The 25,900-nt window shown below is 43.1% G+C and overlaps 1 protein-coding gene across 1 annotated transcript in view; it reads left to right on the top strand.

The window, feature by feature from the left end:
• The window catches only part of CSMD1 (CUB and Sushi multiple domains 1), a 2,626,220-nt gene that overhangs the window by 1,195,872 nt on the left and 1,404,448 nt on the right, over positions 1 to 25,900 (top strand). The window contains exons 22-23 of the mRNA XM_085610820.1: positions 5,869 to 6,007; positions 11,031 to 11,218. Coding sequence (XP_085466946.1) covers positions 5,869 to 6,007; positions 11,031 to 11,218 — 327 coding nt within the window. The remainder of the gene's footprint in view (positions 1 to 5,868; positions 6,008 to 11,030; positions 11,219 to 25,900) is intronic.

Here is a 25,900-nt window from a genome sequence, read left to right as displayed (position 1 = left end):
ATAAACTAGATCACTGAGATCAAAAGCAGGCTCCATTCTGGCAGACGTTCTAGAGAAAAGATCACACAGGGAACCTAGGGGTCTGAGCTTAACAGGAGTACACACTTCACAAAAAGATTCAGCAAGCTCTCTAACCCAGAGAACTCACACTCACTTGCCTAGTGCCACTCACCACTCATCCACACACAACCCTCCCCTCGGACTGGTAAGGCAGTTTCTACCACCCCTGATTCCTCAACCTGACCACCACGTGACACAGGTACCAACTCTGGGCGCAGGGCGGGGGACAAATGTACAGGACACTATTACGCTGCCACCACTGGATCCCACCCTCTGGTGAATCCAGAAAACACAATGCACTAAGGGGGATGATCTACCCTCCCGAGCTAGGGACACCTAACTCACAGTGCACAAAAACACATTTCCAAGGAAATGACAATTAAAAACAATTTTAAAACAATAATCCCTATACCATGTGATTTATCTAAATGCAGAGTTTTGTAGTGCGGCCAGTTGCCGCTGCGGTACAGCGCAAACGCAAGTCCAAATCCCACCGCTGATCACCAATGTTAGAAATGGGATTTCTGGCTGGCTGAGGCTTGCGCCAAAGCCAGGCAGAAACCACCACTCTAGTCAGGGCAAGGAAGTTACACGCCAAAGATAACCCCTGCTCACCCCCTTGGTAGCTTGGCACGAGCAGTCAGGCTTATCTCTGAGGCGATGTGTAAAGCGTTTGCGCGCGCACCCAGCAACAACACCCAAGGCCCACCACAAAGGAAACTCCACACAAGGTATTCTATAAAAATAGCCTTTGTATTATACACAACACATTAGATAAAAACACACACTTTACAATGTGCCAACAGGCACGGGCAGAATTTACAAGGGATTATATATACAGGGGACAGGGCCACATGGACCACTGTCAGGAATTAGCACTTTGTAGAAATAGCACTTAGAACGTAGGAATAATATTTTAGAACATAGCACATACAATCACTGTAGCACTAAAAATAGAACATATAGCACACAACCAGTAACTACTGGTAACCAGGAAGTACCACCTACGCAACCCTAACCACCTTTAGGAATACCACGCAGGGAACTAGGACCTCACTAGTACCACCTGTACTAGGGGAAAAACAACCACCTAAGTATCACTCTACCTGTAGGGGTCTAAGCACATAAACACAGGATGCATAAAATACATTTAGGGGTGTAAGGAAATAAACACATGATGCATAAAAACATTTCAGGTGCAGGAAAGGAACAATAGCGCCAAAACTCACATTAGCCACTACTGTGGCAGTCCCTGGGCCAACTGGCCTAGTAGGGGCAAGGACGCCCTGCGTCCAAATGTTAGGGCAAGGCTGCGCAAGCTGCGCCAGCCAACACACCGAGGCCACAACCTAAACGTTGCAGCTGCCCACTAAGTGCTGGGCAGCTGTAGGACAAGGAGTGAGGGCACTACTGTGCCTTTGGAGCCCTCTCTGAGCTATGACAATGGGGCTGCCTTGTGGGCCTCAATCAAACAACCACGGCGTTGTTGGAGTCCTGCTCAGGGACTCAAGATCATCAAAGAAATGCCCCCGTCGTCGGAGCCTTTGTGCTCTACACAACTTCTGCCCCCGTGGAGCCTCGTGGGCTCGTGAACCAGGAAATGCCTCCTAGAGCCTGTCAGGGCTCTATTAAAATATTGCCCCCGACGTTGGAGCCTCACGGGCTCTAGAACAAAGTTGGGGGCGACGTTGGAGCGGCCTGCTGCCTTTCGGGGCCGCTCTTACTTGCAACAGAATGCCCCCGTAGTTGGAGTCCCTCTGGACTCTTGGATTAAGCAATCCCAAATTGGAGCGCCTCGCGCTCTAAAGACAATTGCTGCCCAAGTCGTGGGAGCCTCACGGGGCTCGTGAGCAAACAAATGCGGCCCTCGTTGGAGCGCACACGCGCCCTTAGGAACCTCCTCGGTCCCCCACACCGCTGCCCACTGTCAGGTGGGGCAGCGAAAAAGAGAAATGAGCACTGCCCCCGCAGTGCTCTGAACGCGGTACGGGGCGGGCACCGAAGCTGTGCCCCGACACTCCCCCCACCACCTCAACACAGAGCCCCACTCACCGGGACTCCGGCGGCGCTTCCTCCTCGTCTTGGTGACCTGCAGGGTTCCCTCCACACGCGGGAGCCCTGCGCGAGGAGCCGCTGCCGCCGTCCTGCTTTCCCGATCTTCTTCCTCTGTGCAGGAGCACGGGGTAGGCTCCCGTCCGCTTCCTGCTTTTAGGTCAGGCTCCGCCCACGTCCTAGTCAGCGCTGCCTGACTTCCTGTTTGAGCCCGGACCGGGTTGCAGCGGTGATTTTTCCCGTCACAAGAGGGGTAGGCTCCCTCGTTACAGTGGATGTACGGCGGGGTGGGCACCCGCCGTAAAATAAACAAATAAGCGGGGTGGGCACCCGCCAACGAGCACAGCAAGGTCCCTGGCAGGGTGGGCACCTGCCAGGGGATTTCAGGATCTGTATAGACGGGGCAAACGCCGGGTGGGCACCGGTTTGTAGAATTAAAGCGCTCCTAGCGCTAAGGATAAAAAGTAGAAGCGCTCTCAGCGCTAAAGGCCAATAAAAGCTCCCAGACGCTCTGGGGAGAATAAGTCCAAAGTCCAGCAATAAAGTCCTTCAAAAGGCAGGGGGGCAAGGCTGGACCCAGAGCCAGCTCACTGGGCCTCCAGGCAGGGAGGTAATCCAAGTGGCGGTCCTCTGGTCCAGCAGCAGCAGCAGCCCCCCTCAGGTAAGATCCTGGCAGAGAACAGTTTCTGTGGGGACACAGCCCCATTTTTATACAGCCAAACCCTTTGTTCTGGGTTCAGGGTGAGGGGGAAAACCAGTCGCAGCTGGTTGGGGAGCACCCTTGATGTGCTCAGCCCCTCACTCTATTCACTGGCAGGGCTAGGGTCGTCAGTCGCACCACAGGGGGCGGGGCCAGCATTGTGTTTGGAAAACCCTGTCCTATTCAGGACCCAGGTGGACTCCTCCCACCCATCTAGCTGCTGATCTCCCCATTCACCACTGGGTGACTCATCCTGACACTGGGGAATCCCTAGCCCGTCACATGACACGACCAGCCAATCACGCGACAGACACACTGCACACCGAAGTGCCCACTTCTAGAAGTGGCACTTCCACACTAGGTACATGCACGCCGCACACATCATCGCGCAGCATTCACTCCCACGAGTCCGCACATACCAAACTCGGGCCTGCACACCCCACGCATCAGGAACTACTAGGGACACATACATTCCCCATGCATTCCTATGGGAGGGCAGGCCTATCTCACCACATGCACTCAGAGCACGCACGCACTTTACCCTGGGACACAGGGAAAGTGCGCAGAAACCAAACAATCACCACACCAAGTCACCAGTAAAAATCAAAAAAGTTCAGGGGTGAACCTGCCAGAAGGGCCAAGTCCAACAGTGGTGCATTGGTATATTGTGACATAACTCTCGTTAGAAATGGGGTCTCTAATTGGCAAAGGTAGGTACCTTTGATCAAGTAGGGGCCCTTGCTTCTAGTCAGGGAAAGGCGGCTACACTCCTAAAACAACCCCTGCTCACCCCCTTGGTAGCTTGGCACAAACAGGCAGGCTTATCTCAGAGGCAGTGTGTAAAGCATTTGTGAACACATACAATAATACAGTGAAAGCACTACAAATGGACACCACACCAGTTTAGAAAAATAAGTAATCTTTATCTAGACTTAACACAAGACCAAACGACAAAAATCCACAATACTGTAATCAAAAATAAGACTTTAAATGGTAGAAATAGCTTAGTTCAATGTAGATGGTAAAAGCAACACTTTACTCTCAAAGTACCTTAGATGCGTCATGCAAAACAAACAAAAGGGTCGCAGGGAAGGTGATGTGTCGGTTCCTTGCTTCGGGGAAGGTAATGCGTTGGTTCCTTACTGCAGCACAGGGGAGGATGATGCGTTGGTTCCTTACCAGAGAGGAGGTGATGCGTCGGTTTATTACTGCGTTCCAGTTCCGATGCAACGAGATGGCACCTCAAAGCAATGATCCAGTGCGATGCGACAAAATGGCGTCTTTGATGCGATGTGACAACCTGGATGCGATGCATGCACGCCCGATAGCCATGCGTTGAAATCAATGGTTTCTTGAGCCACAACAGGCCCTGCGACACGCTTCTCCGGTGATGCGACGGCAACCTCTGCGGCAGTGACACGCTTCTCCAGTGATGCGACACGCTTCTTCGGCGATGCGACGGCGAACAGCTGCACCGGCGACTCGGGTCCTCGGTGAAGCAATGGCAATTGCTGCGGCAGACGACACGCTTCTTCCTCCTTAGTTCACGTTTTCAGATCCCAGCGACACGCAGTCTCTAGAGGGCCCAAAACAATAGCAGGCACCTCTCTGCAGGCAGAATTCCCAGCAAGGGAGGTCAGGGGGAGCTGGTGGTGAAGTCTTTGTGGCCCTGAGACTTCAGAACAGGAGGCAAGCTCAACTTCAAGCCCTTGGAGATCTTCCTCAAGGTAGTTAGAGTACACACAAAGTTCCTTTTCTCCTTTCCTTGGCAATAAGTAACCACTGCACACCAACAGCAAACAGCACAGGGGCAGTCTCCTCCTTCAGCTTCCTTGGTTTCTCTCCTTGGGAAAGGTTTGTCTTGATTCCCAGAAGTGATCTAAAGTTCTGGGGTCTGGGCCCCAATATTTATACTGCAAAATCCTTTGTTCTCTGAAGGAAGATAGTGTCTATGCCCAGCAAATACCAGTTCTGTCCTCCCTGGGGCAGCTTCCTGGCAGGAGGTGGAGACAGCATTGTTGAAAGCAGACCTGGCCCAGGTAGCTGAAAGAAAATCTCCTCCTCCTACTCTCTATTCAATGCAGGTTCTATTAAGCCCAGCCCTGACCCATCAGACTGCTGGAGCCAGAGCCCTCTCCTGCCCCCTTTTACTCAAAGACCAGACATGGAATACACAAACTAGCAGAGGCATACTGGATGGTTAGGCAAGAAAATACCTACTTTCTAGAAGTGGTATTTTCAAACATTGAATGCAAAAATAACCCACACTAAAAGATGTATTTTAACATTCTGAGTTATGAGTTCTATTTTCCTATCTTGTTCCTAGGGTCAGTTAGGATTATAAGATGTTATAATCAAACTGCTCATTTTGGCCTATGGGAACAGATAGCCTTGCAATAGTGAAACACAAAATTGGCTGTAATTCACTATCAGGACATACCGCATCAGGGCATGTCCTACCTTTCACATACAATGCACCCTGCCCTTGGGCCTACCTTAGGGATGACTAACATGTAGAAAAGGGAAGGTTTAGGGACTGGCAAGTGGGTACACTTGTCAAGACGACAAGCAATGCCCCTGTGATTTCTGGCAATTGTCATCATTAACTTGTATTAGTAATTATTCCACATGGAAAACTTCTGCCTTTTTAATGTAAGTTAAAAAAGAATTACAGCCACTGAGTTCATGGATAACATTATACTGTGCAGCTTTATTTGAATGTGTTTTAAAGCATAAGCATGTCAGGTACGGGGGTTGTCCGCACCTATTCATAATAGACTTTACTAACTGTTAATGCCGTTTCAAGCATAGATGCTGAAGAGACAATATCCAAGAACAATGCAAAGTCATTTTATAGAAGATAGTAAATTGGATAATTGTCGTCTGTGCAGCTTTTTTTCTAGAGAGAATTGTTTGATAATTATTTCAAAGGGAAATCAAGTTTCGTGTCTGAAACACGATCATAAAATGGAAATCATTATTCTAAAACATACTGTTATGTTAAGCTTAACATCTGATCTTTCTTTTTTCTCCACCTTCTTCCTATGTTGTGACAGCTGCGTGTGGAGGGAATCTGACAGGCCCAGCGGGTGTTATTTTATCACCTAACTTCCCACAACCCTATCCTCCTGGGAAAGAATGCGACTGGAGAATCAACGTGAACCCAGACTTTGTCATTGCCTTGATATTCAAAAGGTACAATTTCCAAAGAAACAGAACAATTTAGCCGGTTTTTAAATGTCAAATTCAAGAATTGCTTCATATATCACATCATTGTGCTCTTAATTACATTTCCTAGCTGAGCCCCGGAGCATGTAGCTAATGCCTTCTCCACCAGTGTTGCCGAGTCCAAGAAAATACATGATATAGCTTTTACATCAGTTTTTAATGTCGTTTGATTTCTACACTGAGTATCAGAACGAAGTGAAAGTTGTCAAGTGTGGTTTCCCGAAAATAGTTTGAAAAGATGGACATTTAATTTTTTTTAGCAAAACGATTAATGTATTTTGTTTATGTCAACAAAACCCATTATGGCATAATTTAAATATAATTCACAGTAAACTTTACACGCTCTCATTCTATCAGTAAATCGTTTTTTACAGTGTGACGCAGACCAAAGGTACTTGCTATTTTATATCTACATTTGACGAGAACAATTGTTCTTTCAACCCGAAACAACCTTCCTAACTCGGAGAGGCCGTACCCAACATATGAGCATCATAGGAATAAACACGACTTTTCCATTGTTTTGAACAAAATCATTCACCTCTAAAAATGTGCACTTATTGGAAAAATCTCATGACTTAATAATTCCACGCATAATCATTTTATTGACGCCTGCGGATGTAAGTCAGTTATCCTCATTTCTATTTCTGATAGCGCACTGCTGACTTGACCTCATAAGCAAGTGTCATAAAGGCAGGCTCCAGTTTTGATAGAGTACATGGACCTGTTTGTAACATTTAACAATCATATGAAATATCGAACTGAAGTTGCAAAAATCATCACATGGTCTTAGTAGTTGGGTTATGGATATAATCTGTTTTTCATGAAATATGTTTGATTTAATAAATCGCTCAAAGGTGTGCATTGCAACAAAATATGTTTTGTTTACCAATTAGAAATTAATAAATGCCTTGGGTTGGCACGATGATTACTTTGGAAGAGTTGCAATAAAGCCCAATCAATCCTGCCTAGTTTCGATTTCAGGGTACGTTTGTGTTGTTTTATATCTCATTCACAAAGTGCCATTTCCATCTCTCACAAAGGTCCTAACTGCAGAATATAAGGCACTAAGGCCCTGATTATCAGTTGGTCAGTGTTGGAATCTGGATGATTAGTAGTGCCACTAACAACGTCTAGGGCTCTGTACTGGTCTTAGTAAATTATTCCCATGCTTAACCCTTGGTAACTTGGCTGCGAGCAGCCAGGCTTAACTTAGGAGACAGGTATGTAAAGCGTTTTAAAAACACAATTCAGGAAACAATTAATACACAACACGGAATAAAAATCCCATACCAATTTATAAAAATAGGAAATATTTGTATCTTTAAAACGACAAACATACAATGTAGAGAACTGAAGATATGAAGATTTAAAGATTTAGAACTATATAGCACTTGGAAACCGACAGTGCCACCTTGGGACATAAGGTTGTGCTTGACCAGGACAAGGTCAAAGTTTCAGGCCGACAGTGATGGAGCCCTGCTCAGATAACCCTCACCATAGGCCTTGTTCAAGATTTTACTTTCTGACTTTGAAACTGTGCTAGAGCTTTTCTGCAGGGGTACCTCGATGCTTTTCACCAGTCTGGGTTCGGTGAGTGTTTACCGGCTTGCTTTCCAAGGAGATTGCGGTCAAACTCTGGATGTTGGACCTTCAGAGATTTTCATAGGGATGAACCAGCAGGCCAGACCATCTAGCAGTTGAAGGTGAGTGGCATGGCTCTCGTGGAATCGGTCCCCCTACGGAGCCTTTTTTCAAAGTTGCTCCAAAGTTGCCCCAAACTTCCAGAACTTTTTCTGAAAGTTACTCTTGAAGGTCCAAAGTGTCCAAAGCACAATCCAAGGGTCTGAAATCTCCAAGAAGGTCCTTGAAAGGTTGGGACCACAATTCCCACAATGAACCTGGACAAAACCCTTACAAATCCACTGGACACACTCCAGGCATGTGATGGTACAGGTGTGTTCCTTGAACCTGTAACTTGCAGGGAGTCTACAATGTATTTATCTTGAAGAAAGATACATCCAAAGGGCTGTAGTTCCAGATAATGCAGCAAGCTCAGTCAGTTAGAATGCAGGGCCTGATGGTGCATATCACATTTCCAGCTTGGCAAGCCTTCTTCTTCTTTTAGTTTCACGCAGCAGAACTGAGAGGCTCTGCCCCTCTCACATATTTATTAAGTGTTCTCTAGGGTCAAGCAGGAGAGCACTTCTGTCAAATGAGAATGCAGGACATTACCACAAGGCATGACCACTTCCTCCGAAGTGTGGCATAATCTTCTCCCAGTAATCACTATTACTCCAAAGTTCAGTATGGATGAAATCCCAGAGGAATAGCAAGAACTAGTTAATCCAACCTCCTGTATGGCTCCTTTCCATAGCTCTCCTCACCTACCAGCGGCAAATTCCTTCCTTAAGCCTGCCATCTGGCTGGGTCAGAGGGCTGGGGGTAGATGGACCTGGGATTCACTGCCTGTCCTATTCCTCGTTTGAGGCTCATGCATTATGACCTCTCCCCCTGCTCTGGGATTCCTGTGTAGCAGAGCTCTCTTAATATATCGCCTCTCTCTGGCTCAGCCACTTATCACTTAATCAAAGCAGCCAGGCTGATCCTGTTAACTCTGACAAATCAGGGAAGAGGGCAGGAAGGCTCAATGTTGGCTTACAGACAAGAAGGTCTTATTACTTCTTTTCTGTATACTTTAGGATACATTCACAAAACCATATTGTTGGATATATCAATACCATTCTCCTAAATCCTAGGATTAATTTTTTTGTTTATTAGTAGCAATAGTTATGTATTAATAAACTATTTCCTTGTTCTCCTATGTGGCTGGGGATCTACCATGGGGAAAATGAAACTTGCAATTTCTCCGAACACCAGAGCATATAAAAAATATTTGATAAGATTTCTTATTATAGCTAATTAACCTCCTCACCCCTAGGACACCTAAGGGAGACTTTAGGGGTCGTGAATATGCAAATATAGTGTAGATCCTCACTCCACAGTGCTCCTAGCACAACATTCAATGTTAGAAGCACTTAATTACAATTGGGGAAGTGAAATGTGCAATTTCTCCAGCCCCAGGCCATATGAAACCTTTTTTATATTGGCTCTCCTTATAAGTACATGACCCCTCACCCCTGGGACACCTAGGGGAGGCCCTGTGGGTACCTACTATGCCAATATATTTTAGTTTATCACTATTTAAGTGCCCCTAACACCAAAGTTGCATTTCGGCAAAATTTTAATTTAAAAGCAGTGCTGAAACACAGGGCTGCTTTTAAAATGACCTCAGGCTCTCAGCAGTGAACACATGCAAGTGCAGAAAGGGCTTCTGGCCTCTAAACAGTCATGCCCTATTATTTACTAGAGATTTAAAAGTAGTTTTAACCCCCCTGTCCTATTATGTACTAGTGATTTATAGGGTAGGCCATGACAATTATAAGGATACCCTTATATATAGTATACCCTCATGTATGTGTTTGTTTTCATTGTGTTTTCAACATAGCACTGGCCCTGGGCCTAGTTAGATATAGCCCAGGACAGTCAGAGTCAGTAACCACCAGTACCAGTCAGCAGAAAATGGGGGTGCACAGGACACACAGGAGGACTTTGCAACAGTCAGTACAGTCCTACCTGTGTATTAACTTCGGTTTAAGCACTGGTCAGAATTACGAGTTTGTAGGTATTTGCATCCGATTAATTATCGGATACGTTAAATACCTCAACCTTCGCTACGTTTCTGTCAAACCTGCTGAAATTTTATGAAAGAAAAACATGAGGTATTTACTGTATCATGTGAATTTTGTTGCATTAAACACCAGTAGGTTTTATTTAATGCACCTGATAAATAACATAAACCTGTGGTATCGTTATTTATCTTGTGCAATAAATAGCACTTAAGCTTGTAATCAGGGCCATTGTCTATTCTACACAACCTTGTGGGTATTGCTAAAATAATCACTATGTGACTGAGTCACATTTTTAATGTCTGTGCTTAAAAGCTTTATCTCAACAATGGCCATAGGTTTCACATTTTTGCTATTCAAAAATGCAGTGAAAAAATCTGCATGAAAAGCTATGTAGATAGTAATTTCTAGGTGATCTCAATATCTACCAGCAAACCTGTAACAGACTGTCTGCTTGGCAATTATTATATCGCATTTTGCAATGGCATTTTTTTTTTTTTTTTGCTCGAAGGGAAGAATAATTTTTCCCATATACAAAGCCTTTGCGTTATCACACGTGAGATGTATGGATATACAGATATACATTATTTTCTTCTCCGCTGGAAGACTCAATTACTTTCCATAGTTAAAATGAACTACACATAGTAGATATATCCCACAAATCCAGGAGTTCGTATTCGTTTTCAAGTCATAGTATTGCTTCAAGTACAAATTAAATCGAATTACTTCACACCTTTCTTATGGATAGTCTTCTGTAAATGTTATCTCTGAGCGGAAGTTTGCAGAGGTACTTAACATCTGACCAAACATGTCTAAGAAACAGCCTTTTTGGCACAACAGCACGCATAAAACGGGTGTAGACAATTTTGCTAATGACTTCTTGTCACGTTTATTAAAGCCTTTGTGTATGTATTTGCAACAAGTACAATATATTTGATGGACAACAATGCACTTTAAATGTCATCACCATAAACAATATGTACTACAGTGACAATGTGCCATGAAGACATGTATATAACATTCGCGTGTTTGGCAGGCAATCATTTCCCGATGAAGAGAGTGGGCTCGATAATTAAGTTACTATACAAAACATGATGCTAGATAGCCCATGTTTTTTTCACATTTTAACTGATGAACAGCTAAAAAGTCTGTAATGGAAATGTTGAAGGTATAATGCGTGTCTGTTATTAGCATTTTAATTAAATACATGTTTCTGAGCGAAACATTTGTAGGATACTTCAGTAGCTTCTGTTTGTTGACTTAATAAAAAGAGCCACTAAGTTAAATATTCTTTTTTATTCCAGTTTCAATATGGAGCCCAGTTATGATTTCCTACACATTTATGAAGGTGAAGATTCCAACAGTCCGCTCATTGGCAGCTTCCAAGGCTCGCAGGCGCCTGAAAGGATAGAGAGCAGCGCTAACAGCTTGTTTTTGGCGTTTCGCAGCGACGCCTCTGTTGGGATGTCAGGATTCGCCATTGAATTCAAAGGTATTGACATCCTCATAGGTGTCTACATTCGAAAGACGAGGGGAGGAGGCATTGAGCCTGATCAAAATTGATTGAACGCTAAACAGTGCATAACATTATGTAACGATTCTTTTAATTATGAATGTATTCTGAGTTTTTTATTGTAATATTTGAAATACTGTGTTGCTTTACTTGCACGTTACTCCACAATGATTTAAAGAAAAAAACACCAAATACCCTATGATACTCAAACCCCCTCGTGCAAAACCTATTTTGCCATGACGTGGACAACCCTCCATCAGTGTAGCTCCCACTGTACAGTCCCTTGAGGCTGTGCAGATGCGTCCATTTATATTGTATTAACTGCCTCAGCAATGTTCATTAATATCCACAAAACCTTGCACCAAGGACGTCCTTGTAGAGCTTCTTTGAAAGGGTGTTGATGTAGCTCAGCAGCACCTCCTCTTCCACCTAAAACCTTGTTATCCTTCTCATGAACGCATCAGTACCTCCTACAGCTTAACACACGTGCTTTTCATGCTCCTCATTCCAGGCAATCTGACAGACAGCTGGTCATTACCAACGCAGAAACACTTGCGGGCATATTATCAAGCCAGGCGATAAAATTATCGCCGCTTTAGCGGCAGAAAACTGCCACTAAAATGGCGATATTGGGCTTGATAATATGCTCTAGGGAATTCCAATTGAAGCCCATGTTAGATGTCCCTCACATCAATTGGAATTCCATAGAGCATATTATCAAGCCCATTATCTCCGTTTTAGCGGCAGTTTTCTGCCGCTAAAGCGGCGATAATGTTATCGCCTGTCTTGATAATAGGCCCCATAGTGATTATGCTAAATGATTTGGCATTATGCAGTCCTGATTGAGAATCACAAGACCCCTTCAGACCTGTGCGAACACGGACCCAAATGCTTGACTGCCCATCCTCTGTTGCTTTGTAGATCTTCTCCGCCTGTTATCGCTACTCGAACACTAGACTTTATACCACATGACAGCTTGTTAACCTCAGTATCTGATTGCCCTTGCCTGCGATGAAGCAGAGGCTGAGCTTTTCGAAAAGATGCCAATAGCAAAAGGGGGAATTGCATCTAGGATTTCTTTATAAAGTGCCACTATGCCGGATCCAGTCTCTCCCTCCAAGCCGAAGGGAGCAGGCTAACAGCACAGTCTTACATTTGTACAAGTCTTATATGTCTCTTCCAATGTGGTGGTTACAATTAATTTCTTGCTGCCTTAAAACCTTTTTCCAGATCCTGATCTCTTGATGAATGAGGATCATTTTCACTTTGATAAGCACTGATCTTCACCACTTGCCATCACTGTGTAGGATTAATAGGCTCACATACCACTGTCTCTGGTATTACTCATTAACGTCTACACAAGACAATGGCAGAGAAATGCCTTGATATACAGATGCTCACTTTAAAATAGTAGCTTCACTGCTCTTCCTGAAGAATGGCTGAGATTTTACTCTTGAAGAAAGTGAAACACAATTTTTACAAAAATATTGCGTACAATAAAAATGCTTTGTCTGCATGGCTTTTTATTTTATTTTCGACAACTATGACTGGTTATAAGGTTTCATCTTTCCCTTCTGTAAGAAGACCGGTTTAAGTCTTTTTGTTATAATCCCTGCACTGGCTGGGCTTCATACAGGGCATCAGTTACTTGTTTCTGTCAAAACTTCTCTCTGCGCAGGAGATGTGAGAGGCTGTAGAGATACGAGTCTTGCTGAGAACAGAAGGCTTCCTGGGCTCCCACCACCCTCCTTTGTGAAAGCCATCTCTGACCAATGATCAAAGAGGTATTAAAAATAGACTAGAGTCTTGGCAGTGCCTCATACTGTAGCAACCACTGTCAAGTATGTGAACACACATGGAACGGCAATTCAAAGGGGCATCCTATATTTTGCTTTGACAACTAGGAGACAAAAAATGACCAATTCTATGGCATTATCTTGGAAGATATAGAAACTCATGACCAGTTGATTTTGGTGGAGGTTGATGAAAGGGATACAGGACCACATGTACAAAGGCTTCTTTTGGTCGCAAACGGGCTGATTCACAGAGTCGTCCCATTTGTGAATGCAAAAAGGCTTTTTTACATGAACAAGTCCCTATTTGCAAATCGGTAACCTATTACCAAATCGCCAATGGAATCTGTGATTCAGGTTCAGAATAAGAATGGGAGTGCTTAGGGCATCCCTTCCTAATACCACAATGGTATGTGTGAATGTTTTGAGACCGAAATGCGGTCGCAAAACATTTGCATTTTACCTATTACTTCAAGTAGGTGGTAACCCATTTGCAAATAGGAAAGGGTCCCCAAAGGACCCCTTCCCATTTGTAGATGTTTGTAAAAAAAATTTGTTAAGCGCAGGCAGTGGTACAGTGGCCACTGCCTGCTCTAAAAAATGATAAGAAAAAAGCTTTTCTTTTTTTTTAATGCATCCCATTTTCCTCTAAGGAAAACAGTATTTATTTCACAAAAAAAGATTGCTTTATTTAAATGCAGTCACAGACATGGTGGTCTGCTGATCCCAGCATGCTACCATCCCTGTAGGTCTATTTGCGACCCACTGGGAATCGCAAAACGTGCAAAGACATATTTGTACATTGGTACTTGCGATGACCAAATTCTGAATCGCCAAAATGTGCTAATTATGAATCACAAATTATTACCTTTGTACAAATGGCCTGTAGACACTGGGATAAGGCTTCACTCTATCATCTTCTAGGCTGGGTAATGTGGCATTTTGAGATACACTTTAGAGCAAATGTCAAGAAACTGCATTATCCTGCTGCATGGGAGTTATGCTATGATGTGTTTCCAGAATTCAGTCAATCATGAGTGGGTTAAAGATATAAAACAGTTTTCCCTTTACACTCAAAAAAGAGTTTCTGTAAACAGAGGGGAAAACATGAAAGCAGACTGAAATGTCCTTTCTACCTGTGGAACGAATAAAGAATAATATGCCTTCTCCCTTTTAAACATCTGAGTTTAAAAAGCTACTCTCAGGGGCATATAAGCTGAGGTGTTATTGACCCTCAAACAGAAGATAGTCAAGGTTCATTATAGGGGAAGTCCTGCTCCGGTAGGCACTTCTTTTCTGAGAAGAAAGGTTTGGAAAATCTCAAAAGAGATACAACAACATTTGCAAGAAAAAAACAACAACGTCACTGGTAACTGCACGTTTGGCTGTGGTACTAACTCAAAGCAGGGAAATATTTGTTCTCACTAGAACACCTGGCCTTATGTCCTAGGAGAATTTGTGAAGTTTTATGAATTTCTAGAACACCACGGATAAAGCAATAAAACTTTTGCTACAACTTCTAAAAGTTTGGCATTTGGTTTCGTCCTCAATCTTTGAAACACCTTGTTAACGTGCACATGTATTGCACATGACTTAAACTCTCTTTTAAGGGGCACTGTTTTTCTAAGAACTGTGGGGCATATTAACAAGACAGGCGATAAAATTATCGCCGCTTTAGCGGCAGAAAACTGCAGCTAAAACGGCGATAATGTGCTTGATTATATGCTCTATGGAATTCCAATTGAAGCCCATGTTAGATGTGAAGGACATCTAACCTGAGCTTCAATTGAAATTCCATAGAGCATATTATCAAGCCCATTATCGCCGTTTTAGCAGCAGTTTTCTGCCGCTAAAGCAGCGATAATTTTATCGCCTGTCTTGATAATATGCCCCAAGTTAAAAAAAATTAGGCCATTGCATTGCTTCAGTGCCCAATCAATTATGTTGCCGTCCCTAGTGGCTGAGTTTAAGACTCACAGCCAGTTCAGATGTATATTGAAAATGTTTTTTTCATAAACTGCCTGTGGTTAAAAGAATTACGTTGTTTCAATTGCTCCTCACCTCCTACCTCAGATGTATTTTATTTTGATGCTGTGTGAATAAATAGATATATCTTTTGGTGGATTGGAAATTACAACATACTTATTTTTTAGCTTTTACTCTGTTTTTGGGTTTGCTGTGCAGGTATCAAATGAACATTTTCTCTTAGGATATCGACGTTGTTTATCTCACACTACCAATGACAAGGTTGGAGTTTTTCAAAGAAGCATGTGTTTTCCTTCAGGCACTAAATTGTTTTGCCTTTGTTCGGTCCACCACAGCTCTCATTAGGACTGAGACCACTTTGTCCCAAAATGTTTATTACAGATACTACAGATAATATTAAAACTTAATCTCTGTATTCCACTGTTACTCTGGCATTTCCAGACTGTCTGTTAGAAATTGGGGTCTCTAGTTGGCAGAGGTAGGTACCTTTCTCCAAATAGGGACCCTTGCTTCTAGTCAGGGTAAGGGGTATAAACACTTTAGATAACCCCTGCTCACCCCCTTGGTAGCTTGGCTCGAGCAAACAGGCTTATCCCACAGTAACACAGTGAAAACACCACAAAATGACACCACCACAGTTTAGAAAAATAAAGTATCTTTATCTAAACTAAACAAGACCAAAACGACAAAAATCCAACATACACAGTTAAAAATATGACTTTCAAAAGGTTTCAAGAACTTGTACCATAGAAAACCATGAATGCGTGACTTTTCACAAAAGAATCTGTAGATGCGTCAAAGTTCCAAAAGCCAAACAGCTGTAGAGTTGGAAAACAAAGAGATGCAACACTCCTGAGACCTTGGGGAGGCGATTAGACAGTTCTGGGACACGCAGAGGACAAGTTGCATTGAATTCGGTCTGTATGGGGAGTGATGCATCTATTCTTCGTGACGGTTCCGGTTTGCAGGTGATGCATCAGGAAAGCGCTCCGCACAGGTACGATGCGTGGGAATCCGGATGCATCGGTAATCGATGTGGCGGCGGCGATTGGCGCTGCTTCGGTCCTCTTCAGCCGCGATTCCTCGATGTGTTGATTCTTGCAGCAGCGACAGCCGTTGCAACAGTTTTTGCAGCAACATGGTGATGTGTGGAAATTCTTCGTGCACCATGGAGATGCGTTGAGAAAACAGTCAAAAGAAGAGCGATGCGTTGATTTTAGCAGTACTTCACGTTTCTTCTTTCTTCCAGCTCCCAAACAGCAGCAACAACCTCCAGAGGCCCAAAACTGGCACAGGCACCTCTTGGCAGGCTAGAACCCACAGCAGCAGAGTTCAGAGGAGCTGAGGGCGAAGTCTTTGTGTCCCTGAGACTCCAGAACACGAGGTCAGCTCACTTCAGGCCCTTGGAGATCTCCTTCAAGCAGGGGACACAGCAAACAGCAAAGTCCTTCTCCTTTCTTTGGCAGAAACAGCAACTGCAGGCCCACCCCAGACACACAGCAAGGGCAGTAGTTCTCCAGTAGTTCTCCTCAGTCTCTCCAGCTCTTCTCCTTGGCAAAGATTCCTCTTGATTTCCAGGAATGATCTAAACTTCAGGGGTTTTAGGTCTAATACTTATACCCCAAAATGTCTTTGTTCTCTTTGTGCAGGGGGCTCTGAGCCTAGTTCAAACCAGCCCTGTCTTCACTGGTGCAGCACGACCACAGGAGGTGGAGACAGCATTGTGCCAGGGAGACAGGTTCCATTCAGGTGCAAGGTAAATCTCCTCCCACCACTCCCACCACTCTATATGCAGCCAGGGTCTATTCAGCTCAGGGCTGAGTCATCTAGGAAGGACCTGAACACCTCAACCGCCCACAGGCTGCCTACAGGGAATGCACATCCTCTGTCTCTGTCCACAAACAGGCAGAGGCACACAGGATGGTTGAACAAGAAAAAAGCCACTTTTTGAAAGTAGTATTTTAAAGCACACAATTTAAAAACCATCTTTACTAAAAGATGTGTTATTAAATCCTGGGTTCAGGGATATCAAACTCCTTTTTTCCGTCTTATCCCTATGGGAAGATTTGCTTGTAAAATGTTACAAAGCATTCCCCATTCTGTCCTATGTGGCAAGATAGCCTTTCAATAGTGAAAAACGAAATTGGCAGTATTTCACTATCAGGACATGTTACACCCACCAGTACATGTCCTACCTTTCACATACACTGCCCTCAGCCCAGGGGGTAACTTGGGCCTACCCTAGGGGTGGGTGCACTGGCCAAGTCGACATAGCGTTTACAAATTGCGCACAGGCATCACGGTGGCAGGCATGAGACCTCTTTTCAGGGCTGCTCATGTGGGTGGCACAATCAGTGCCTCAAACGCACTAGTAGCATTTGATTTACCAGCCTTGGCACACTCAGTGCACTTTACTAGTGAAAACAAATATGCCAATCAGGGAGAACCAATCACAATTTCAATTTACACAGGGAGCACTTGCACTTTGACACTGATCAGCAGTAGCAAAGTGTCCAAAGCAAAAACGAAATCCAGAACAGCATCAAAAACACAGTAGGAAGAGGCAACACGCATTTACAATGCAATCGGTCTCGCCTTTGGGACTTTATATGTATTTAGCTGTGCAGCACATTAGCCTGGGTGCTGAAACCTCTACTGTTCTTTAACATGGAGGGAAAGTAAGCACCAAACTGCGTGACACACCAGGTATGGGAACACATGGAGAGAAATATTGCCTTTCAGCGGGAAATGGTATAGTCCAAAGCTCTGTTTTTAATATAAAATCAGGGCCTTCGGTGGGCATATCACTGAAAATACAAAATTTGAAAAGAATATTATTGTCTACGGATGCTCGTGGAAGACAATTTCTATGGACTGGAATCTAGAGGATGCTAAAGTGATTCTGGTATTTTACAGACCTCTGCTGGTTGTTTTCTATCAAGAAAGTTAAATTGAGGCAGTTGCCAGAAAAAGTAAAAAAAGAAAGCCCCTGAGCAGAAAGCAATTCTGGTATTTTACTGACCTCTGCTGGTCGTTTTCTACCAAGCCTGTTAAATAGAGGCAATTGAACAGAATAAAGTCCCTAAGTGGAAGCAGATAAGTCCTAGGGCTGATCTCCAGAGCCCACAAAGTACATACACATATAGGTATATAATAAGTAGATACTAAAGTATATACAAGAGGTCTTGAATGCTCAACTTAAAAAGTAGGCAACAGAAATGACGTTGGGCTAGGAACCACGGCTAGGAAGCATGCTTCACTGGCCAGATGAAAGGAAACAGCCCTACTGAGCAGTGGTCAGACTCTTTAGACCATGGAGTCTGCTCCAAACTATCACATCACCCACAGGGCGCTACAAACCACTTAATAAGCACCATGTGCAATTTCATCGTAAATTGGTATGGGGATAATCAGCAAAAAAAATGGGTTCGGTAAGAAAATAACAAATGCGTTTTATATATATGAATGTTATACATGCTTATATAAATCAATGCCATTTGAATGAAGTAACATCTATATAAAACACCTACGAGCACACTTTGCAAACGGTAGATCTGTACAATAAATATTTAGAAAACTGCAGAACAATTAAGGTTTAGCTCATATTGCTCAGTAATTTTACTTGTGGTAAGGGGGTTTATAGAGCGCGCAATACACCCGTGAGGGTCTCAAGGCGCTGAATTTAAAACAGATGTTGTCATCATCTGTGCCCCTATATTAAGCTTGAGCATTTAAATGAAGTTATGTGAAACAAAACAAGTAAATAGTAGGCTCATGTGAAAAGTACCCTTCTAAATTGAATAGGACCCACGATTTTCAAAATTTTAACTAGACACTGTTACACACCCATGTTCAACCCATGGAACGCCTCCATGGGGCAGAGTAACACAATACAATGAGCTTTGCTGCGTTACTCTAGATATTTCAAGTCACACAGGTCCATTTAGGGAGGCCTTGCGTGAGTTGATAAAGCTGACTTAGTAGCTGCAACGCCCTTGCGTCCACTTGCATGGAGCAAGGTCTACACAACTCAATTATAATTTTAGCCCAAAATGTTTAACACTGTCCACAGACTAGTAAGACAGATAAAAAGTTGCAAATAATTTTCCAGCAAAGGCCATTATAGCTCTCAGTGGGTGTCACTGTGGTGGTGACTTAAAAGAGACTGCTCAGCTGGCAGTTTGAGGGAAGTTGGGTAATACCTCAAGGTCCCAAATTCCTTCACATCTTGATGATGCTCTCCTCTGCGTAAACCAGCAAATGGAAGCAAATTACAAGTGAGCTGGTCTTTATCTTTTGCTTTCTTTCTCTGTTTCTGTCATACACATGCAATTCTCTTTCTTCATTCTCTCAGTCACTTACATTCTTTATGTTGGTCTCTACTTTTATCTGTCTTTGTTGGAAGATGCTTTATTAGTAGGTGCAAGTAGGAACCTACAGCGAGTAATGACATCACAATCACAAATAAGTTCCAGTCAAGTCTCAATAAATTAATTCTTGCTCAACCCTTGGTAGATTGTTTGGCGAGCAGTCAGGCTTAATTTGGGTGAAATGTGTGTAATGCATTTAATATCCCCAAAACAGTAAATAAGTTAAAGACACAACCCAATAAAAATTCAACACCACTTTATAAAAATAGAGAATATTTATATCTTTAAAATGACAATAAAATAACAAAGATCCAATGTATGGAACCAGAGATATGAATTTTTAACTTGAAACATAAATAAATGTGCTTTCTGGCACCTAAAAAGTTAAAAGCACTGGACCGTGACAAAATCAAACTTTCAGGCCGATTGCGACGGAGCGCAAGTTGGATGCGATGACTGTTAGGGCCCAGTCAAGATTTTACCTTCTGACCTAGTCACTTTTTTACAGCTTTTTCACTCGACATTGAGCGATTGGGTTCAGGTTTCAATTCAACGATGTCGGCATGCTGCGGTGCAGTGCCTCAGTGAGTCCTGGAGGTCTTTGTCTTCGTTTTCGGTGGCAAGGAGCTCTGGAGCTTTCAGCAGGGTAAACCTGCACAGTTAGACCAAGTCGCAGTTCAAAGGTGCTGGCCTCACTCTCATCATCAATGCCAGCCTTCTCATGGAGCTTTTTCCCAAAAGTTGGCAAAAAGTTCGCAAAGTTTCAGTTCTTTTTTGGAAATGATTACTGAGGGCCAGAAAGTGTCCACAGCACCAACCAAGCGTTCAGAACTCTGGTTTGCCTCTTGGGGTTTAGTATTCCAACTACAACAATGCACTTGGTCAATCCAAGTAAAATCCAGGTTAAGCTCGAGTTGTCCTTGTTGTGGATGTTGCAGGTAGCTTCTTTCAGCACTTTTATACCTGTTGCTGATAAGGGAGTATGTTAGACCTGGCATCCTTGACATGTTTTCCCCTTTCTTATTGCCTTTACCTCTTGTATTTCTGATTTGCTGGTTTGTGTACTCTGGGCACTTTACCACTGCTGATCAGTGCTAAAGTGCAAGTGCTCCATGTGTAAATTGTGAATATGATTGGTTATTCATGAATTCTGAGCTATCAGAAGGAGTACTGCCCCTTTGCTGTGTGTTGCTTTGCTGCATTGCCCTGCAGTTGCTGCTTCTGTCTGTCGGTAGTGAAAAAACTGGACTTTGCTTTTGAATCCAGTTTTTTCAAGGTTCTCCAAGAGCTTGTGTGTTCTTGCCTCCTGGTGGAAGTGTAAGTGCCATCAAAGACTTCACCTGCAGCATCCCTGAACTTCTGACTTGCCATGTTGTGCCAATTCCAGTTCTGGGCCCTTGAAGGTTGTCCCTGCGGCAAAAGACTGCAATATCAATGCATTCCCCTTCCAGCACCTGTTTTTCTGACACAGTACTGTTGTGTGGGAGGTGTATGCATGCACCGCCGCTGTTGGGCTAAGGAAATTGATGCAGGGCCTATTGGTGGCCCAAGAAATGCCACAAGTCCAGGGCACTGTTTCTCCGACGTCTGAGACAACCACACTGACTCCAATGTAGGCCCTGCTGTACGGCTGAAAGAATCGGCGGAGCGCCTGTTTGCCACCACCACCTCAATGTCCAGCTCGTCCATATTTCCATGTATCTCACCTGTGCGCCAAGTTTCCCACTGCGCCACTTGCAGACCAGAACCGGGTTCGGATTTCAACGCTTCGCTTCTCCTGACAGTCCGAAACTGACAAAATCTTCTCCTGCATGCAGCAGAACTGCCACATCACTTCACTAGGGACTCAAGAACCAACAAACCATCAGATGCTTTCCCTCCTCTGCAGCAGTTTTTCCTTGTGGATTTTGATGAACCAAAGGAACTTTATGTAAAATTAACGCATCCACAAAGTTCTATGGATAGAATTGCTTAAACCTTTTAAAAGTGATATTTTGAGTTATGTATTTTGGAGATTTGTGGTTTTGGTCTTTGAGAAAGAGTGGTTATTTTTCTAAACTGCTGTGGTGTCCGTTTGTAGTGTTTTCACTGTGTTACTGTGTGTGTTCTCTACGACTGCTTTATGCATTCACTCTGAGATTAGCTTGACTGCTTGTGCCAAGCTGCCAATGGGGTGTGTAGGGGTTATCTTGGGCGTGTAACCCCATTACCCTCACTAGAAGGAAGGGTCCCTACTTGGACAGGGTGCAAGCCACTGCCAACTAGAGACCCCCATTTCTAACAGAGTCCACTCCTTTATCTTTCGAGACAGACAAATTTCATTTTGTTGTGAAGCCTTGAGAGTACATCAGGTGCAGTCCTTCTGAGTGCAGCCCTCTCCTGTGCAGTCCAAGTGTCCAGCAGCGCAGTCCTTCTACTCCAGATGTTTTCAGGCAGGGATTTGAGGTGCCCCCACAGCTCTCCCATATTTATTCCCCAGTTAGGGATCGCAATGGGGTTCAAGTTGCCATCCTCTGCCATGGCAACTTCCTGGGAAGTGTGGCACTTGTTTGTCCTATAATGCACATTTCTTCAAAAATCAAAATAGAGAAGCTCTCTCCTTGGAGTCCAGGTCTGGCTAACCCAACACACAGGTGTGGATATCATTTATCTACACTTCCCATCCAGCCCCTCTCCTAAACTAATTAGAGCGAGTGCCATCTGGCTGGGGATCAGGGTCGTAGCAGTGGGACTAGTTTCTATGCTAACTGGGCTTCTCCCTTTGAAGTCCAGTGTATCTCACCAGCCAGCTTTCTGTCCTGGCATCTGCAGGCAGCAGATCTCCTCCCAGCAGATGGCTGCATTTTTTCAGCCCCAGGCTTCTTCACACCTAATCAGGGCTCAGCTTGGCTTAGGCTGTCAAAGGCCGGCCAATCAGAAGAGGGTGCTACAGGGGCTGCTTTAGGTAACTTCAGGAAAGTAAATTCTAAAATGTATTTCCTGATATCGGTATAGTAAATGTGACTTTGGCAAGTTGTTGGATTTCTTGAAACTATTATTCTGATACTTTGAATTATGTTACAAACTCATTTCTGTCAACATTTAGACTTTATTAAAGTTTAATAAAGCCGCCTCGTATTAGCCTATGGAGCCAACAGCACTACATTGGGAAAATTACTTTGCCTGTTTCTCCCTTAACAGGGCACATAACACATATTTTATAATGTCCCACTTTTTATATAAAGGCACCCTACCCCTTGGGCACCTAGGGCAGACCTTAAGGGTGATGTATATGTAATAAAAAGGTCATTCTAGACTTTGGAAGTACTTTTAATTTCAATGGAGTGTTAGGACACAGTTGTATTTTAAAAAGCAGCCTGGAAGGCAGGACTGGCTTCAAAACAACACCACACACAAGAGCAGTGCATACTTAAGTACATTAAGTCCACAGAGGTCTCTAAACCTACATGCCCTATCATATACTGTGGAGGTACAGGCAGGTTGTCTGAACCAATTCTAATTACACCAATTACAATATATCTTTTTAGGACAAAGTACTGGCCCTGGGCCTTGTTAGCAGAGCCCGGGGCACTTCCAGAGTCAATAACGACCAGTCTCAGTAAAGACAAAATGGATGTGATCAGGGCAAAAAGGTTGACTTTCCTACAGTCTTCCACTTCCTTTCATGCACAAACTTTCACTCACTTTCATGTGACTTTCTTTTTCTCCATTCTCACTGTTTCTCTCATTTTTTCATTCTATTTCTTTCCTCCTCTTTCTCAGTACCTATCTTTTATAGTGTGACTTTCTGTTTACCTCTTTGAGTCTTTTCTTGTTCTCTCACTAACTAAATATATATATCTGTCACTAACGCACACAATATATCTGTCTCTAACACACAACAACACATTCATACATTAAGCTGACTTACCTACACCTACAAGTGCAGTGGTACACACCCATACCAATTTGATTATAAGAACACTGTGGTCAACTCTGAAAAGTTTCAGCAAAGTTGAACAGAACCTTTTTTAAAAAATTGGCATCTACATGCATGCACACCTATAGGTTGCAACCTTGATTTCTTTTTCTTGTACATGTTATGAACAACTATTCAAAGCAAAAAAGTATAGGCAGAGCCAATTGCTTAGCAAACAATGCCATATTTATTGGCATTGTCAATGTTTGTTGCAGGTTTGGCATTAGCCAAGAACTTTAGATTTTACTAAAATTATATGTTTAACATACTCAAGTATAGGGGCTTCCAAGCAGTCATCTCCATTGTTTTGATATTGTATCATTCAAATGTTCCTTCTGCCCACTAGAGCATACAGCATGAGAGTAAGGATCAGCCCACTTCAGCTTTTGGCTAACTTTACTGCGAGTGACGGCATTCTGTGCTTTCACAATGTGTGCTGCCAAACACAAAGTAGCTCCCTGATGTGTCAGGTACTACCATAGCAATTTGTGATTTTTGATGCAAAACATACATATTTGTGCTTTTAGCCAAATAAAAAATATAAAAAAATAAAACAATAAATATATATATATAAATATATATATAATGTGTGTGTGTGTGTGTGTCTGCGCATGCATGTGTGTTTTTTTTATTTATGAGGGCCATACAACTTTTCCATCAATAAAGCTTTGCAAAAGCACTAACAAAACCAAAAAGCTGCCATGCTTGTTTTACAGCTGACACTGGCATCAACTCTAGTTGTGTGCATGAATCTCTTAACAGGTATTCAAAGTAATTAGCAACAGATTCTTTTTACTGGAATTGAGGTTTTGAAAATTGGATAACATCCACTAGAGTACTGTGGATAGGCGGACATATAATTGAGAAGTTGTCATACTTTTATCGATTTCTGATAAACTAAGTCTCATTAGCAGCTGGTTGTTTTCTGTTCAGACCGGAGACACAATTGAAACTCATAAAAAACTACAGCTAATTGTAGCAGACGGACAATCGCAGAAGAAATTGCTGAGCCTAGGTGACCCCTGAATTCACAGGACAGTGACTGATTCAAAAGGAGGGAGTATAATAGCCTTTCACTGCTCATCCTGGGTCTTTTAATTGTTCCAGAATAGGATTTACTTCTTTAAATGCAGGCATTTGAGATGTGACTATGCTTTCCAGTGACTCATCAAAAACAGCAATTATGATCAAATTATTGACCTCATGAAAGGAACCTGATGTGGATCAGCTACCTGCAAGAGTGCTGGGAATAATTGGCCTCAAATTTAAAATCAGTAGGTAATGCAGGTATCATTAGACAGTGTCCATGTTAACATTCTGAAAGGAGAAGATGATAATTTTTTACTGAACCAGGCAATTGCAAATATAATTCACAGGCCGATCCAGTAACACCAGGCTAGTTTATTCCTGGCTCATTATTGGCTGGTGATGTTCATTATTTGTGGGAGGTGACAGAATGTATTGAAACAAAAGGGTTATTATATGTTTTTTAGGTTCAGAAAAAGCTCTTGACGTGGATAGCTGAGAATATTTAAAATGAGTTGTGTTAGATACCATCCTACTTCATCAGTACTTTAACTTTTGTTTGTTGGCAAAGCAAAAATAAAGTAATACTAATTTAAAGATGGTGCGGAAATTCTAAATTGAAGGTATAGCTATAACTTAAGAATTTGTAATATTTGTGTATTTTAAGTTTGGTTTGTATAGACAGAATAAATACATTTTCCTATCTATAACAAAGGTTTAGCCATTGCTGTTTTTGTTGCAGTTCAATGTTTTTTTTATTTTTAATATCTTTTTAATCATAGAGTTTACCATAGTCGAGTGGAGTGTGGTATAGTAGAGTGAAGTAGAGTGTCAAAAGCGTACTGTCATAGAGTATAGTATCATGGAGTAGAGTGGACTGTGGTACAGTGGAACGACCTGCAGTATAATAGTGTACAGTGGAGTGCTGTACAGTGGAGTATCATAGAGTGGAGTATTGGGGAGTGGAGTGGAGTAGTATGCAGTAGCATACACTAAAGTGGTGTAGTGTGGTAGAGTGAAATAAGTACACTGGAGTAGCATAGAGTGCAATGACATAGAATGTAGCAGTATACAGTGGGGTGAAGTACAGTGTAGTGGCATACAGTACAATGGCATAGAGTGGTATAGAGTATAGTGGAGTGCCGTAGAGTGTAGTGACAGAGAGTGAAATACCATACAGTGGAGTGGCATAGAGTGAAGTGGCATAAAATAAAACAGCATAGAATGTAGTTGGAAGAGTGGAATTGTGTGCAATGGAATTGCATAGAGTGGAGTTGCGTAGAGGGGACTAGATTAGAGTGGAGTGGTGTAGAATGGATGTGTATAGAGTTGACTGGGGTGGAGTAGAGTGGCGTACAGTGCACTGGCGTGCATTGGAGTGGAACACCATACAGTGGAGTTGAATACACTGGATTGGCATACAGTGTAGTGGTATACAGTGCAGTGGCATACAATGGAATAGCGTAGAGTGGAGTCGCATAAACTGGAGTCACATACAGAGGAAATAGTGTATACTAGAGTGGAATAG

The sequence above is a fragment of the Triturus cristatus genome, chromosome 6 (assembly GCF_964204655.1).
Source record: "Triturus cristatus chromosome 6, aTriCri1.1, whole genome shotgun sequence".
Taxonomy (NCBI): domain Eukaryota; kingdom Metazoa; phylum Chordata; class Amphibia; order Caudata; family Salamandridae; genus Triturus; species Triturus cristatus.
Note: the sequence above shows the minus strand (reverse complement) of the source record. Positions and strands in the feature narration are given on the sequence as shown.